Source organism: Carcharodon carcharias, chromosome 1 (assembly GCF_017639515.1).
Source record: "Carcharodon carcharias isolate sCarCar2 chromosome 1, sCarCar2.pri, whole genome shotgun sequence".
Classification (NCBI taxonomy): Eukaryota; Metazoa; Chordata; class Chondrichthyes; order Lamniformes; family Lamnidae; genus Carcharodon; species Carcharodon carcharias.
Genome location: NC_054467.1, coordinates 148,717,719 through 148,734,698, shown reverse-complemented (window position 1 = coordinate 148,734,698; position 16,980 = coordinate 148,717,719). Strand labels below are relative to the sequence as shown.

General features: G+C 44.6%; 1 protein-coding gene across 3 annotated transcripts in view; it reads right to left on the bottom strand.

Annotated features, from left to right (window-relative positions):
• Nucleotides 1–7,638: 7,638 nt before the first annotated feature.
• The window catches only part of LOC121280101 (magnesium transporter NIPA2-like), a 45,210-nt gene continuing 35,868 nt past the window's right edge, over nucleotides 7,639–16,980 (bottom strand). For all 3 annotated transcript variants that reach the window (XM_041191754.1, XM_041191748.1, XM_041191763.1), the window contains one exon: nucleotides 7,639–9,002. In XM_041191754.1, the coding sequence (XP_041047688.1) occupies nucleotides 8,356–9,002 (647 nt within the window). In that variant the 3' untranslated portion in view covers nucleotides 7,639–8,355. The remainder of the gene's footprint in view (nucleotides 9,003–16,980) is intronic.

The following is a 16,980-nucleotide window of genomic DNA, read 5'->3' as shown; positions in this document are numbered from 1 at the left end:
CAATATTCTGTCCGGAAGACTGTAAAGTGCCTAGTTGGAAGATGAGGTGCTGTTCCTCCAGTTTGCGTTGAGCTTCACTGGAACAATGCAGCAAGCCAAGGACAGGTATGTGGGCATGAGAGCAGGGTGGAGTGTTGAAATGGCAAGCGACAGGGAGGTCTGAGTAATACTTGCAGACAGACCGAAGGTGTTTTGCAAAGCGTTCACCCAGTCTGTACCTTGTCTGTCCTGCTTTCTACTCTTAATTAGCACATTCCATTAGATAATATCACCACCTTCAACACCTCTTTGTCCTTTTGTCTGTGACATCTTTTGGTTATCTCCATCTATTACTGGCTGCTTGTCCCAATAACCCCACCTCCCGCACCCTAAATCAGCTTATATTTCACCCCTTTCCTATTTTCACTTAGTTCTGTTGAAGCGTCATGAGGACTCAAAACGTCAACTGTGCTCTTCTCCGCCGATGCTGTCAGACCTGCTGCGTTTTTCCAGGTATTTCTGTTTCTGTTTTTGTTTTGGATTTCCAGCATCCGCAGTTCTTTGCTTTTATCCCTGTTCTTCTGGTGCTGGGCCTGATGACCTCATTGGAAGTATCCAGTAATGCAGATATGATGTGTTCTCAGGGGTCTTCTGGAGTGGAATCAGCCGTGAGATCAGGGTGTTCCAGTCTGGCCTGCAAGGTTGCTTGATATCTATCACTGCAAGATGGGGTTTGCAGGTTGCTGACTTGACATTTCTTTGATGGGTTGTTAGTGGGTCTGTTTTTGGGCTTAGCGTTGAAATGGAAGTACAGTTTTGATCACTCTTGTAAGCAGGATATCCTTTAGGTCACACTGATGCACCAAGATGTAGTCTATCAGGTGCCAGTGTTTAGAGTGGGAATGCATCCATGTGGTCTTGAAGCAATCTTTACATTAAAAGGTGTTGGTTATGGACAGCTGCTTTTCTGTAGAGTTCCAAGGTGTCAGTTTACACTGCAGTTTCCAAGCACTCCCCTCCTTGTCTGGCTGTCTTGGCCAATTTTTGTTTTGAAATCGCCAAGTTGGGAGAGACATTCTGGATGAGTTCACGAAGATCAGTGTAGAACTTATCTTTTTGTCAGCTGGGCTAGCCTTCAGGGTTGGGACATAAACACTGATGAGAGTTGCATGCTATTGATCTTGGAGGGGGAGGCGCAGGGATATGATGCGTTCAGAATGGCCGATTAGCATGCTTGAAAGTTTAGTGGCAGCATCGTGAAGCCGACACCGAAGAGGTGTTATTCCTGACCAATAGAGGGTGTAGCCAGCATTGTGTTCTGTCAGGTTGTCTTGCTTCAAGAAGTGGACCTCACTTAGGGCCACCATATTGATATCGAGTCTGGCTGACTCATGGGCCACTAGGTTGAGTGTCATCGGGGGGGTGACTGTTATCGTCAGAGCCAAGCATTATTCGCACATTCCAGCAGGTAAGTTTTAGAATTCTTCTGTTTTTCCCACCTTTTGAAGTATGGTTAGGAGTTTGCATTTTCTTCTCTGTCACAGTTTGGTCACTTTAAGGGAAACAAGCATTTGTTTAGGCTACCTTTCCAGGCCCCTTTCCATTTTTAGCGCAAGCAGTGCTGTCCTTCAAAAAGGCTGCTTGGTCACTTGGTACTTCTGGATGATGATGTCGCCTCCAGGACATCAACAAAATGAATAATATCCTGAACTGTCTGCACGCAGGAATGGAACTGTGACTTCCAGTGTCATCTTACACCTGCCATTTTGCCCTTTTCCCATCGTTACTGGACTTGCTTGTTGAGTTGGGTGGGCCCTACCTTCCTGTCTGCGCAATGGAGTTTTAAGCTGGAGTGCAGTTTGCACTGACTGTCCCCACCCTTTAAACCTGGAGCTTATCTATCATGGCCCAGCGACCTAGGACAGTGGTAGCAGGGCATCCAAACTGTAGGTTTGGATTCAGGGTTTCCATCTGTTAGGAATTTTGGCGACCAAGGTTTGAAGGGTCTTTCCTTCTCTTGCTATTTTATTCATAGCTAGCAATTCCTGCTAAAAGGTAGAGGCCAAGTATAAAGGTGGGGGAGGGAGAATGAGGGTGTAATGGGGACGGGGAAGTGAGAGGATGAGGGACAAGGGGAAGGAGGACTGGGCAGGGGAAGGGGACTGGGTGGGAAGAAAGGGGAACTGAGGATTGGCAGAGGCTCAGGGGAGCAGGAGGGTGGGGGAGAGGAATGGAAGGGGAATGTGGAATTGGGGGAGGGGAGGGGAGGGGGAAGGGGACTCAGGGAGGAGGAAGGGGACCCTGGGCCCCACCTCAACATTCCCTGGAGGTCCCACGCTCTATAAGATGTTTTTATATGATCTATACTATCTGTATGCCCCCATATGTTTACCAATCAGCTTTTGCAGGATTTTTGCTCAAGTCTGTAACCACTGTGTTTGTTCTCTCTGACTGTAGATTCCACCCTCCCCTCCAAGGCCGGTTCTCCCTCCTTGATACCTGCTCTCCCCCGGCCTCAGCAGTACAGGGGTCTCTCGCTCCCTCTGGCATTGCAGGGCTCCCTCAGGCAATGCATGTCTCCCTCCAGCATTGAGGGGCTCCATCACTCTCTCTGGCATTGTGGGGTTCCGACCCCTCCCCACCCTTCCCGGATTCAATTTGGAGGAGCGCTCGTGCATCAGCTGAGGGAGGGTGCAGGGTAGTAATTAGCAGTTGGTTTCCTTGCCCACGTTTGACCTGATGCCATGAGACTTCACAGGGTCCAGATCAAATGTTAAGTACTCCTATGGCAACTCCCTCCCAACTGTATATCATTGTGCTTCCGCCTCTGGTGCATCTGTCCTGCCGGTGGGACAGGACATACCCATGATGGTGATAGAGGTGTCCAGGACATTGGCTGTAAGATATGATTCAGTAAGTTATGCTATGTCAGGCAGTAGCTTGACTAGTCTGTGGGATAGCTCTCCCACTTTTGGCACAAGTCAAATGATGTTAGTGAGGAGGACTTTTCCTTATAAAGTGTCCAAGGTGACATTTTTCTTCTCTGCATAGGAATTGCCAGATGAGAAAAAGACCCAAGTCCTTTCATTCCCTTCTACTATCTTGCATGATTCAATAATAATGGAGTTGTTGACTAATCATAACAATCACTTTCTATCAATTAGGCTACATCAGGCATGATGCAAGGAAAATTATGGCAAAGATTTTTTAAAACACCAGAAAAACAAGGCAGGAGCTAAAACAGCATCAGAAGACCAAATAATAAGGAAGAGTTGCTGCACTGAATGAGAATGAAAGACCAAGTAAAGCATGCCCATCTTCAGCATATTGATTGCAAGCAGTCATAAGAATGAACAAATTAACTCCAAATTGATTTTTCGTTTTTAAAAATAAAAACTCTCAAGCCCTTTGTGAAACACATTTGGAAAAGCTCAAGACAGTTCATTACAAAAACAGAATTACCTGGAAAAACTCAACAGGTTTGGCAGCATCGGCGGAGAAGAAAAGAGTTGACGTTTCAAGTCCTCATGACCCTTCAACAGAACTAGGAGAATCCAAGGAAAGGGTGAAATATAAGCTGGTTTAAGGTGTGTTGGGGGGACGGGGGGTGGTTGGGTGGGGGGAGAGAAGTGGAGGGGGGTGGTGTGGTTGTAGGGACAAGGAAGCAGTGATAGAAGCAGATCATCAAAAGATGTCACAGACAAAAGAACAAAAGAACACATAGGTGTTGAAGTTGGTGATATTATCTAAACGAATTTGCTAATTAAGAATGGATGGTAGGGCACTCAAGGTATAGCTCTAGTGGGGGTGGGGGGGAGCATAAAAGATTTAAAAATATTTAAAAATAATGGAAATAGGTGGGAAAAGAAAAATCTATATAATTTATTGGAAAAAAACAAAAGGAAGGGGGAAGAAACAGAAAGGGGGTGGGGATGAAGGACGGAGTTCAAGATCTAAAATTGTTGAATTCAATATTCAGTCCAGAAGGCTGTAAAGTGCCTAGTCGGAAGATGAGGTGCTGTTCCTCCAGTTTGCATTGGGCTTCACTGGGACAATGCAGCAAGCTAAGGACAGACATATGGGCAAGAGAGCAGGGTGGAGTGTTAAAATGGCAAGCAACAGGGAGGTTTGGGTCATTCTTGTGGACAGACCGCAGGTGTTCTGCAAAGCGGTCACCCAGTTTACATTTGGTCTCTCCAATGTAGAGGAGACTGCATTGGGAGCAACGAATACAGTAGACTAAGTTGGGGGAAATGCAAGTGAAATGCTGCTTCACTTGAAAGGAGTGTTTGGGCTCTTGGACGGTGAGGAGAGAGGAAGTGAAGGGGCAGGTGTTACATCTTTTGTGTGGGCATGGGGAGGTGCCATAGGTGGGGGTTGAGGAGTAGGGGGTGATGGAGAAGTGGACCAGGGTGTCCCGGAGGGAATGATCCCTACGGAATGCCAACAGGGGAGGTGAAGGGAAGATGTGTTTGGTGGTGGCATCATGCTGGAGTTGGCGGAAATGGCAGAGGATGATCCTTTGAATGCGGAGGCTGGTGGGGTGATAAGTGAGGACAAGGGGGACCCTATCATGTTTCTGGGAGGGAGGAGTAGGCGTGAGGGCGGATGCGTGGCAGATGGGCCGGACACGGTTGAGGGCCCTGTCAACGACCGTGGGTGGAAAACCTCGGTTAAGGAAGGAGGACGACATGTCAGAGGAACTGTTTTTGAAGGTAGCATCATCGGAACATGGTGAAGAGGAAGCGGTTGGGGCCAGGGAACTGGAAGTTGTTGATGTGACATAAGGTGTCAGAGGAATCACGGATGTAGGTGGGAAGGGACTGGACAAGGGGAGAGAGAATGGAGTCAAGATAATGAGAAATTAGTTCTGTGGGGCAGGAGCAAGCTGACATGATTGGTCTACCGGGACAGTTCTGTTTGTGGATTTTGGATAGGAGGTAGAAGCGGGCCGTCCGAGGTTGGGCGACTATCAGGTTGGAAGCTGTGGGAGGAAGATCCCCAGAGGAGATGAGGTCAGTGACAGTCCTGGAAACAATGGCTTGATGTTCAGTGGTGGGGTCATGGTCCAGGGAGAGGTAGGAGGAAGTGTCTGCGAGTTGACGCTCAGCCTCTGCGAGATAGAGGTCAGTGCGCCAGACAACAACAGCACCACCCATGTCAGCGGGTTTGATGACAATGTCAGGGTTGGACCTGAGAGAACAGAGTGCAGTAAGTTCAGAGAGAGATTAGAATGGGTGGGAGGAGCAGAGAAATTGAGACGACTAATGTCGCGCCAACAGTTCTCAATGAAATGATCAAGAGAAGGTAAGAATCCAGAGGGAGGGGTCCAGGTGGAGGGAGAATATTGGAAGTGGGAATATTGGAAGTCCAGTCCCTTCCCACCTACATCCGTGATTCCTCTGACACCTTACGTCACGTCAACAATTTCCAGTTCCCTGGCCCCTACCGCTTCCTCTTCGCCATGGACGTCCAATCCCTCTACACCTCCATCCCCCACCAGGATGGTCTGAGGGCCCTTAGCTTCTTCCTCGAACAGAGGCCCGAACAATCCCCATCCACCACTACTCTCCTCCGTCTGGCTGAACTTGTTCTCACGCTGAACAATTTCTCCTTCAACTCCTCTCACTTCCTCCAAATAAAAGGTGAGGCTATGGGTACCTGCATGGGCCCCAGCTATGCCTGTCTCTTTATGGGGTATGTGGAACATTCCTTGTTCCAGTCCTACTCCGGCCCCCTTCCACAACTCTTTCTCCGGTACATCGATGATTACTTCGGTGCTGCTTCATGCTCTCGTCGGGACTTGGAAAAATTTATTAATTTTGCTTCCAATCTCCACCCCTCCATCATTTTCACGTGGTCCATCTCTGACACTTCCCTTCCCTTCTTTGACCTCTCTGTCTCAATCTCTGGTGATAGACTGTCCACCAATATCCATTACAAGCCTACCGACTCCCACAGCTACCTCGACTACAGCTCCTCACACCCCGCTTCCTGTAACGACTCCATCCCATTCTCTCAGTTCCTTCGCCTCCATTGCATCTATTCCGATGATGCTACCTTCAAAAACAGTTCCTCTGACATGTCCTCCTTCTTCCTTAACCGAGGTTTTCCACCCACGGTTGTTGACAGGGCCCTCAACCGTGTCCGGCCCATCTCCCATGCATCCGCCCTCACGCCTACTCCTCCCTCCCAGAAACATGATAGGGTCTCCCTTGTCCTCACTTATCACCCCACCAGCCTCCGCATTCAAAGGATCATCCTCTGCCATTTCCGCCAACTCCAGCATGATGCCACCACCAAACACATCTTCCCTTCAGCCCCCATCAGCATTCCGTAGGGATCATTCCCTCCGGGACACCCTGGTCCACTCCTCCATCACCCCCTACTTCTCAACCCCCACCTATGGCACCTCCCCATGCCCACGCAAAAGATGTAACACCTGCCCATTCACTTCCTCTCTCCTCACCGTCCAAGGGCCCAAACACTCCTTTCAAGTGAAGCAGCATTTCACTTGCATTTCCCCCAACTTAGTCTACCATATTCGTTGCTCCCAATGCGGTCTCTTCTACATTGGAAAGACCAAACGTAAACTGGGCGACTGCTTTGCAGAATACCTGCGGTATGTCCGCAAGAATGACCCAAACCTCCCTGTCGCTTGCCATTTTAACACTCCACCCTGCTCTCTTGCCCATATGTCTGTCCTTAGCTTGCTGCATTGTCCCAGTGAAGCCCAATGCAAACTGGAGGAACAGCACCTCATCTTCCGACTAGGCACTTTACAGCCTTCTGGACTGAATATTGAATTCAACAATTTTAGATCTTGAACTCCGTCCTTCATCCCCACCCCCTTTCTGTTTCTTCCCCCTTCCTTTTGTTTTTTTCCAATAAATTATATAGATTTTTCTTTTCCCACCTATTTCCATTATTTTTAAATATTTTTAAATCTTTTATGCTCCCCCCCACCCCCACTAGAGCTATACCTTGAGTGCCCTACCATCCATTCTTAATTAGCAAATTCGTTTAGATAATATCACCAACTTCAACACCTATGTGTTCTTTTGTTCTTTTGTCTGTGACAGTTTTTGTTTTGGATTTCCAGCATCCGCAGTTTTTTGTTTTTATCAAGACAGTTCATTACTCATTCATAATCATGCTTGAAAGGACCCAAGGGCTGTTTGACCTGGGAACTGGAAACTTTACATTGGAACAGCTCTTGACATGGGAATTAAACTACAGTAATGGGTCATGGTACAGGGAGCATTATTTTCACTAGATCACGTTCACCGGTCATGGGAACATTTGATATTAATCTTAGAACTTAAAGTAAAATTTAAAAACTGACCAATTCCCCTGATTGGTCTTCATCAGGGTGAAGAATAGCAAACAAAAAGCGCGCAGAGTGGTGCAAATGTATAAATAACCAAGCCGCTGTTACTGAATTAAAACAAATGTCCAACAAAAAGGGAGTACCACAGATACAAAAAATAATTTGCTATCTTTGACCCGAGAGCATGTATTAAGAAAATGGAATACTATGTACAAGAGATTGTTCATAAAATTACTGATTACATTTCAGCTATTTAATGCTTCTATAAAAGCTAGAATGGTCACAAATTAAGAAACTACAAAATAAAATGGCATCCCTTTAAGCAGATGTTTGTATCTCAAATACCAGAGCAAACCTTTATTTATAAAAATTTATGAAGTTATATGCAGACTCAATACATAGCCATTCAATATAATCCGCTCGGAGGAGTACAGTGCTCTCTCTGTAGAACTTAATTTACTTATAAGCATTAATTTCAAATGCCAAGTTATATTAACCATTGTATACAATAATTTAATTTATAAAAAAAGTGCTGTCACAATATTTTAAAAAGCCATATGCACTATACTTTACACTACAACTATCTCAAGAGTTGCAGCCCAGATTTTAATCTTTATACTGGCATGAACCATTTTGATTATGTATAACATCAAACATAAGAATCTCATTATCCAAAGACAGAATACTTACATTTCAAACCAGTTCTCATGTGAACCTTGATATAAATGCATCAAATTGAAATGAGTTTTCTACTTATAAGTCAAAAATGCTTAACTCAAGTTATATCTTTTAACATGTTGTTATTTGCATTGCTTTGATTAATTAGGATTATTGGTTAACCCACTTTAATGCAAAAATTATTGAATTATAAGCAATAGATTGTAAAATCTATAACTGAACACCATACAGATAAGAATTCTGTCCTTTCTACACCAGATTGAAGATCTTGGAATTCTTTGAATGCATTGATGGTATGTAATGTTTCTGCAGAGCTCAAAATGTTCTAGATGCAGTCATTTATTGGAAAGTTATGCATGTTTTTCTAGTTATCTCAGGTTAGAACACTCCTTAGAACCAACAGTTCTGTTAAAGAATAAATGTATTTCATCATCATAAATAGCAGATGGGCTGTCTATATTGTCCAGTAATGTATGGTGGTCATCGGGGTCAAATCTATTTCTTTCTGCTGTCTCACTTTTCTTAATGAGAGATGTTAATTGTCCCCAGGTGAGTTGAACATCCTTAAAAGCATGAAGTAAAAAGATGCCTAAGACTATGGTGCAGAATCCACTGATAATTCCAATGACATTCTTAATTTCCACATTGCTCCATTCTTTGAAAAGGATAACAGAACAAGTTAAGACAACAGTGGTGAAGAATACATAGTAAACAGGGGTCACTACTGAGGTGTTGAAGGTATCGAGAGCTTTATTTAAATAATTGAGTTGAGTGCTGACAGAAATAATTAAAGTGGCGAGTAGGATCCAGCTCAGTGGCTTGCTGACTACTGGTTTCTTTTCAAGCAGTTCCTTTATGGCAATACCTAATCCCTTTACAGAAGATACAGAAAAGGCTCCAATCAGTGAACAAATGGAGATATAGATCAGTATATTACTTGGTCCCACTTTGGGGGCAACAAATATCATCAGTACCAGGGAGGCTATGATTGTTATGCTGGCAAATATGATGAACCCTGAAAAGAGAAAATGTAAAAGATAAAATTATGAACAAACATTATTTCTTCTTAGATTATATGCAGTTTGTTAAAAGTTTTGGGTTTGCCTTAGGTATTTTACTGGGTATTGCAGCACTGGTGGCTCACAGAAGTATCCGAAACATCTTACATTCAGTAATATTGATGCAAAAATATAGTTCTTAAATCATATGTTTTAGAATATAATTTTCAGTTTTAGGAATTAAAGTTTTAACTGTAGACAATGGGGGTATCTGGCTGAGAAACGGGTAAAAGCAGTCCTAAAGTAAATGCAATTCAAACATGCTTGAGTTTATTACACTTAAAGACTGGGGCCATGTTGACTTAAGAAGTTATCAGCTAGAAAGGCAAGATCATAAACGGCAGGTGGATACACTGAGTTGAAGAGCTGGAGACATGATGTTTATAATTATTACATGTAAAAGGAGTTAGTCATGTGTTTTCCCTGAATTAAGGAAAGCTTTAAAATTAAAAATGAGCTATTTTGCATTTCCATGTGGGAACAGGTTGTGTGTGTCACATTGCCATGGAGATGGGCAGATCTTAGTGATCTCTTCGAATTCAATCATGTTATAGCCAGCAGACAAGAATGGTTGAGAGAAGCAGCTAAGAGTCTGTGTCAGCTTTGGGACTTTGTAGCTCCTTAGAAGTCGAAAGATAAAGCAAGACTTACACCTGAGATAGAGTAAAATTAGACCTATCGTCCACAAGTTCTAGAGGTAATCAGCTTGGTTGTAGTTTAAAACTATGGCAGCAGGCTATTGGAAACCCAGGGTGTTTTCTGATGTTTTAAGCCACTGCACAGGAGTTGCAGGGAGGTCTGTGCTGGGGCTGTGGATTTGAGAGTCGTGAGGTCGGTAAAGAAATTGGAGGGTCGCTTAGCAAAAGTAAATCGAAGGAACCCTGTGAAAGCCTATACCTTGGCGAACAGCTGGAACACTGAAGAGAATACGGAGTGAATTCTGGAAAGTGCTGATGTACGTTGAGTTGGTCCCAGGAAAAGAGAATGAACCTTAAAGACTTTGCAAGATAAGGAAACTCTTGAAGGTGAGGGATGGGAGGCAAATAAAAAGTGGAAAGGAGTTTATAGCACAAGTTTTTATAAGCTGTAGTGCCAATAGTGCTTATTTTGTTTAATTCTTTTTGATGTACAATAAAGTTCGTTTTAGCTTAAAAACGTGAAATCTTGCAGCGTCGTTCTGTCAGTTAGTTGCTGGCTGTTCCAATTCCTTCTTTAAATGTTAATGGTCCCTAACAGGACAAATATAAATTTCACTTGGGGAAAGCTTTCTTCTCATCATAGAATCATACAACACAGAGGGAGACCATTTGGACCATTATTTTTTTTTAAAGTTATTCTATTAGTCCCACTCCCCTGTAGTCCTGTAAATTTCTACCTTCTCAAGTATTTAACCAATTGCCTTTTGAAAGTTCCTATTGAATCTGCTCCTCTCAGCGTGTACAAGTAAACTCCCAATTCCTGTAGCCTCCTCCAGCCCTACAATCTAATTACACAGTAGAGTAATCCCAGGGGTGTAACAATAGGACTTCCTTGTGATCAACTGGATATCATGTATTTCATAATTTCCTTTGCTTGCATTCTCCAAAGAATGATGAGATTAGATGAGACCAAATATTAATTGTTAAACACTTTTATTTCTCCAGATTAATAAGAATGATGGTGGACAATTAAACAACTCATAGGAGGCAGTGGCTCCACAAATACTCCCATCCTCAATGGAGGAGGAGCCCAACACTTCAGATGGTTGAAACATGCGCAACAATCTTCAGTCAGAAGTCCGAGTGGATGATCCATCTTGGCCTCCTCCGGAGGTCCCCAGCATCACAGATGCCAGTCCTCAGCCAATTTGATTCACTCCACATGATATCAAGAAACAGCTGAAGGCATTAGATACTGCAAAGGCTCTGGGCCCTGGCAATATTACTGAAGACTTGCACTCCAGAACTTGCTGCGCCCCTAACCAAGCTGTTCTAGTACAGCCACAACACAGGCATCTACCCAGCAATGTGGAAAATTGCTCAGGTATGTCCTGTACAGAAAAGGCAGGACAAATCCAACATGGTTAATTACCGCACATTAGTAAAGTGATGGAAGGGGTCATCAACTGCGCTATCAAACAGCACTTGCCTAGCAATAACCTGATCACTGATGCCCAGTTTTGGTTCCACCAGGGCCACTCAGCACCTGACCTCATTATAGCCTTGGTTCAAGCGTGGACAAAAAAAAAGTTGAACTCCCGAGGTGAGGTGAGAGTGACTGCCCTTGACATCAAGATAGCATCTGACTGAGTGTGGCATCGAGGATCCCTAGCAAATCTACAGCCAGTGGGAATCAGGGGCAAAACTCTCCGCTGGTTGGAGTCATACCTAGCACATAGGAAGATGGTTGTGGTTTTTGGAGGTCAGTCATCTCGGTTCCAGGACATCACTGCAGGAGTTCCTCAGGGTAGTGTCCTCGGCCCAACCATCTTCAGCTGCTTCATCAATGACCTTCCTTCCATCATAAGGTCAGAAGTGAGGATGTTCGCTGATGATTGCACAATGTTCAGCACCATTTGCGGCCCCTCAGATGCTGAAGCAGTCCAGGTCCAAATGCAGCAAGATCTGGACATTATCCAAGTTGGGCTGACAAGTGGCAAGTAACATTCGTGCCACTTAAGTGCCAGGCAATAATCATCTCCAACAAGAGAGGAACTAACCATTACTCCTTGATATTCAATGGCATTACTATCACTGAATCCCCACTAACATCACCCTGGGGGTTACCATTGACCAAAAACTGAACTGGACTAGCCATATAAATACTCTGGCTACAAGAGCAGGTCAGAGGCTAGGAATCCTGTGACAAGTAACTTGCCTCCTGACTCCTCAAAGACTGTCCACCATCTACAAGGCACAAGTAAGGAGCGTGATGGAATACTCTCCACTTGCTTGGATAAGTGCAGCTCCCACAACACTCAAGAAGCTTGCTACCATCCAGAACAAAACTTGATTGGCACCACATCCACAAATATTCACTCCCTCCACCACCGAAAAACAATGACAGCAGTGAGTACCATCTACAAGATGCGCAACAGGAATTCACCAAAGGGTCCTTAAGTAGCAAATTCCAAACCCACGACCTCTACCATCTAGAAGGACAAGGGCAGCAGACAGATGGGAACACCACCACCTGTACGTTCCCCTCCAAGTCACTCACCAACGCTAACTTTTTAATATATCGTCGTTCTTTCACTGTCGCTGGGTCAAAATCCTGGAGCTCCCTTCCTAACAGCACTGTGGGTGTACCTACACCGCATGGACTACAGCAGTTCAAGAAGGCAGCTCACCACCAACTCCTCAAGGGCAATTAGGGATGGGCAATAAATGCTGGCTTAGCCAGTGACACCCACATCCCATAACAAAACCTGGCTTAATGTGTCTGGGATGAAGAAGTTAGCCTTATTGCCTCATTTAGAAATAAATAATGAGCTATGACTTCCAGAACCTAACTCATCTATTATACGCAGCTTCGATGCCTGCAGTCTATGTTTAGTCTTATAAAACCTGTGTAATTTCACTTTAAAACATAGCACTTAATTCAAACTCTTTCCCAAACCTTTTCCGTGAAGAATCAAATATCTCAGCATACGGAAGACTAAAATTGAAAGGAATATTTAATAGAATACTAACAAATTAAATAATATCAACGGAAATTCAATGTCTCAAAATGTTATACTGAAAAGTGTGGAAACTGAAGAAATACAGCATGAAAACTTCCAATTTTCACATTGCTCTTTCCAAGCAGAATTGGTGTTTCAGGGAGGGAAATTGAAGGGTAATTTTAAATTTAACTTGCCAGGTAGAAAACCCATAGAATTGGGTGGGGTTTCAATGGAAAGTAAAATCAGATGGAGTATAAAACCAGTCTCTCACTCAGTTAAGTCAGCTGCCCAAGGGGCAGATTAGTTTAAAATTGGGCCCTGGGTGCATCTAAGGCCAGATTTCATAATACCTGGAACTGTACTGTGTGATCTACAACACACATCAGATCAACAGACAGGGGATGCCCCAGTTAATGTATATAAATTAAATGTGTTTCCAGAACCACTACTGCAGCAGGAAACAGGAGAGGAAAGAAGATGAGAATCATGAGACCATGCAACCCTAAAGGACTGTTGCCTAACATTCAAAGGGATATAGCCACTCAAGGGTAAGTAGATGTCTGCAGGGCCAGTAAATAACTGCAAAGGCCGGAATTCTTCTCTATATTTGCTGAAAGGCAGAAAGGAAAGAAGGGGAGGCATGAAATGTGGGCAGTTGGCAGAGCAGTGCTGCTCCTGCCCTCATTTGATGGTTATTGATTGAATAGGTTATTCTCAAGGGCATCTAGGGATGGTCAATAAATGCTGGTATTGCTGGCAATGCCCATATCCATAGAATGAATTTAAAAAGAATGAAAAATCACAGTGCCCAACAGCCAGGCTCAATGAAGCTATCAGTCCCTATAGAGCTGGAGAATGAATGAAAGAACAATATGGTACTCTTTAAGTGACCTCATCTGGTAAAACTAATCAGTAGTTACACGCATCTGGGAGGTTGCCCAGAATTCCATGTCACAGCACTGCCAGCCAACCAATTCCACATCCAGCACTTGCATAAGGCTAGGCCTTTCACAATGTGCCCATTAGTTCTCCTCCATATCATCTCTCAGCAAGGTACACAGTCTGGGGAGCTGAGTCCTGTGATGCGGGTGTACCTACAACACATGGACTGCAGCAGTTCAAGGCGGCAGCTCACCACCACCTTCTCAAGGGAAACTAGGGTTGGGCAATAAATGTTGGCCCAGCCAGCAAAGTCCACATCCCGTGAATAAAAAAAAACATCCTGCAATATGTGGGAAATCCTGGACATTCCTGGCAATCTGGATGACCACGTGAGCAGGAGGTTCCTCTGACTGGAGCAACTTGAGCTCTGGAGTTTGGAACTTGAGCAGCAGCTGGGACACTACGGTGCATTCATGAGACTGAGGGGCTCGTGGATAGCACATTTCAGGACGTGGTCACCCTGCAGCTTAAGGAAGTGCAAGCAGAGAGGGAATGGGTGAACTCCAGGCAGAAGGAGGGTACCCAGCAGGTACTGCAGAAATCCCCCAAGTGCATCTTACTTGCAAACTGTTTTTCAGCCTTGGAAAACAGTAAGAGTGACAGTTCCTCTGTGGAGGCCAACCAGAGCCAAGGCCATGGCACCCTGGGTGGTCCAGCTGCTCAGGGTGGTTGGGGGTGGGGGGGGGTGGAGAGAAGAAATGTGGAAGGGCAATAGTGGTAGGGGATTCATTAGTGAGGGCAGTAAACAGCCGTTTCTGCAGCCGTAGACGTGACCCCAGGATCGTATGTTACCTCCCGAATGCCAGGGTCAAGGATGTCATGGAATGGCTTCAGGGCATTCTAAGGGGGAGGGTGAACAGCCAGAGGTTGAGGTCCAATAACATAAGAAAGAGAAATGAGTTTGTGCAAGCAGATTTCAGGGAGTTGAGGTAGGAAATTGAAAAGCAGGACTTCAAAAGGTAGTAATCTCCGGATTACTCCTGGTACCACATAGTAGTGAGTATAGGAACAGAAGGATAGAGCAGATGAATGCATAGCTGGAGAGATGGCGCAGGAGGGAGGGCTTTAGATTTCTGGGGGAGGTGGGACCTGTACAAGTTGGACAGGTTACATCTGAACAGGAACGGGAGTAACAACCTCGCGGGGAGGTTTGCTAATGCTGATGGGGCGGATTTAAACTAAATTGTCAGGGGGATGGGATCCTGAAAAGTAGTTCAGAGGGCAGAGAAGCTGAGATGGAACTAGAAGTTAAAACGCCAGTAATTGAGTCTGGAAAGCACAGGAAACATTGGCTAGATAAGAAAGAAGGGAGTTTAGCAAGGCTAAACGGAATATATTTTAATGCAAGGAACCTGAGGAATAAGATAGACGAGATGAGGGCACAGATAGGCACATGGGAGTATATCATCATACCTATGACTGAGACTTGGCTAAAAGGAGGGCAGGATTGGCAGCTCAACATTCCTGGTTATAGGGTATTCAGACGAGATAAAGAGGGGGATGGAAGAGGTGGTGGGGGGATGGGGTCGCAGTATTGATCAAGGAAACAATTATAGCAGTGAGGAGGGATGATATCCTGGAAGGATCATAAAATGAGGTATGAGTAGAAGTAAAAAACACAAAAGGGGCAAACACACATTCGGGTGTGTACTATAGGCCCCCAGTCAGGGAGAGATAGAGGATCAAATATGTAATCAAACTTCAGAGAAATGTAATAAGGCAGTACTTGTAGGGGATTTTAACTACCCAAATATTAACTGGGATAGTTTTAGCGTGCGAGGTAGTGAGGGAGCAAAATTCTTAATTTACATCCAGGAGAACATCTTTAGCCTGTACGTAGAAAACCCAACAAGGGAGGGGGCAGTTCTGGACTGAATATTCAGAAATGAGCCCGGGCAGGTGGAAGGCATATCAGGAGGGGAGTGACCAAACTCAGTTAGATTTAGGATAGTTATGGAAAAGAATAAGGTTGGGCTGGGAATAAAAGTTCTAACTGGGGAAAGGCTTATTTTGCTAAGATGAGATATCATTTAGTCCAAGTGGACTGGGAGCAGCTACTTGCTCATGTCAGAGCAGTGGGAGGCATTGAAGGAGGAAGTAGCGGGAGTACAGGTCAAATATGTTCCCGTAAAGACAGAGTGGGGGTGACCGAATCCAGAGAACTCTGGACGTCAAAGGACAAAGGTTAGGATTAAGAAAAAAAGAGAAGCTTATGGCAGATACTGAGGGCTCAATACAGCAGAGACCCTAGAGGAGTATAAAGAGTGCAGGGGAGAACTTAAAATGGAATTTAGGAAAGCTAAGAGAGTGCATGAGAAAGCATTGGTGGGTAGAATAAAGGAAAACCAAAAGGGGTTTTTAAATATATAAAGAGCAAAAGAATAACTAGAGCAAGAGTAGGGAAGTTTGACAAATTTGATTGAATTTTTTGAAGAGGTAACCAGGAGTGTAGATGAGGGTAATGCAATTGATGTGGTCTACATGGACTTCAGCAAGGCTTTTGATAAGGTCCCTCATGGCATACTGGTCAAGAAAGTAAGAGTCCATGGGATTCAAGGCAAGGCGGCACTTTGGATCCAAAATTGGCTAAGAGGCAGGAAGAACAGGGTGATGGTAGAGGGATGTTTCTGTGACTCGAAGGCTGTTTCCATTGGGGTTCTGCAGGGCTCAGTGCTGGGGCCCTTGCTGTTTGTGCTGTAAGTAAATGATTTGGACTTAAATGTAGGGGGAATGATCAAGAAGTTCGCAGATAACACAAAAATTGGTAGGATAGTAAACAGTGAGGAGGATAGCCGTAAACTGCAGGAGGATATCAATGGACCGGACAGGTGGGCAGAGCAGTGGCAGATGGAATTCAACCTGGAAAAAAGTGAGAGATAATGTACTTGGGGTGGGCTAACAAAGCAAGGGATTACATTAAGAATAGTAGGGCCCTGGAAAGTACTGAAGATCAGAGGGACATTGGTGTGCATATCCACAGATCCCGGAAGGTAGCAGGGCAAGTAGATAAGGTGCTTAAGGGATACTTGTATTCTTTGCCTCAGCTAATAAAGGCAAGAGCAGGGAGGTTATGCTGGAACTGTATGAAATGCTGGTTAGGCCACAACTGGAGTACTGCATGCAGTTCTGATCACCACATTATAGGAAGAATGTGATTGCATTGGAGAGGGTGCAGAGGAGATTTACCAGGGTGTTGCCTGGACTGGAGGGTCTGAGCTATGAGAAAAGATTGGATAGTCTGGGGTTGTTTTCCTTGGAGCAGTGAAGGTTGAGAGGGGACTTGATAGAGGTGTAAGATTATGAGGGGCATGGATAGGGTAGATAGGAAGGCACTTTTTCCATTAGTCAAG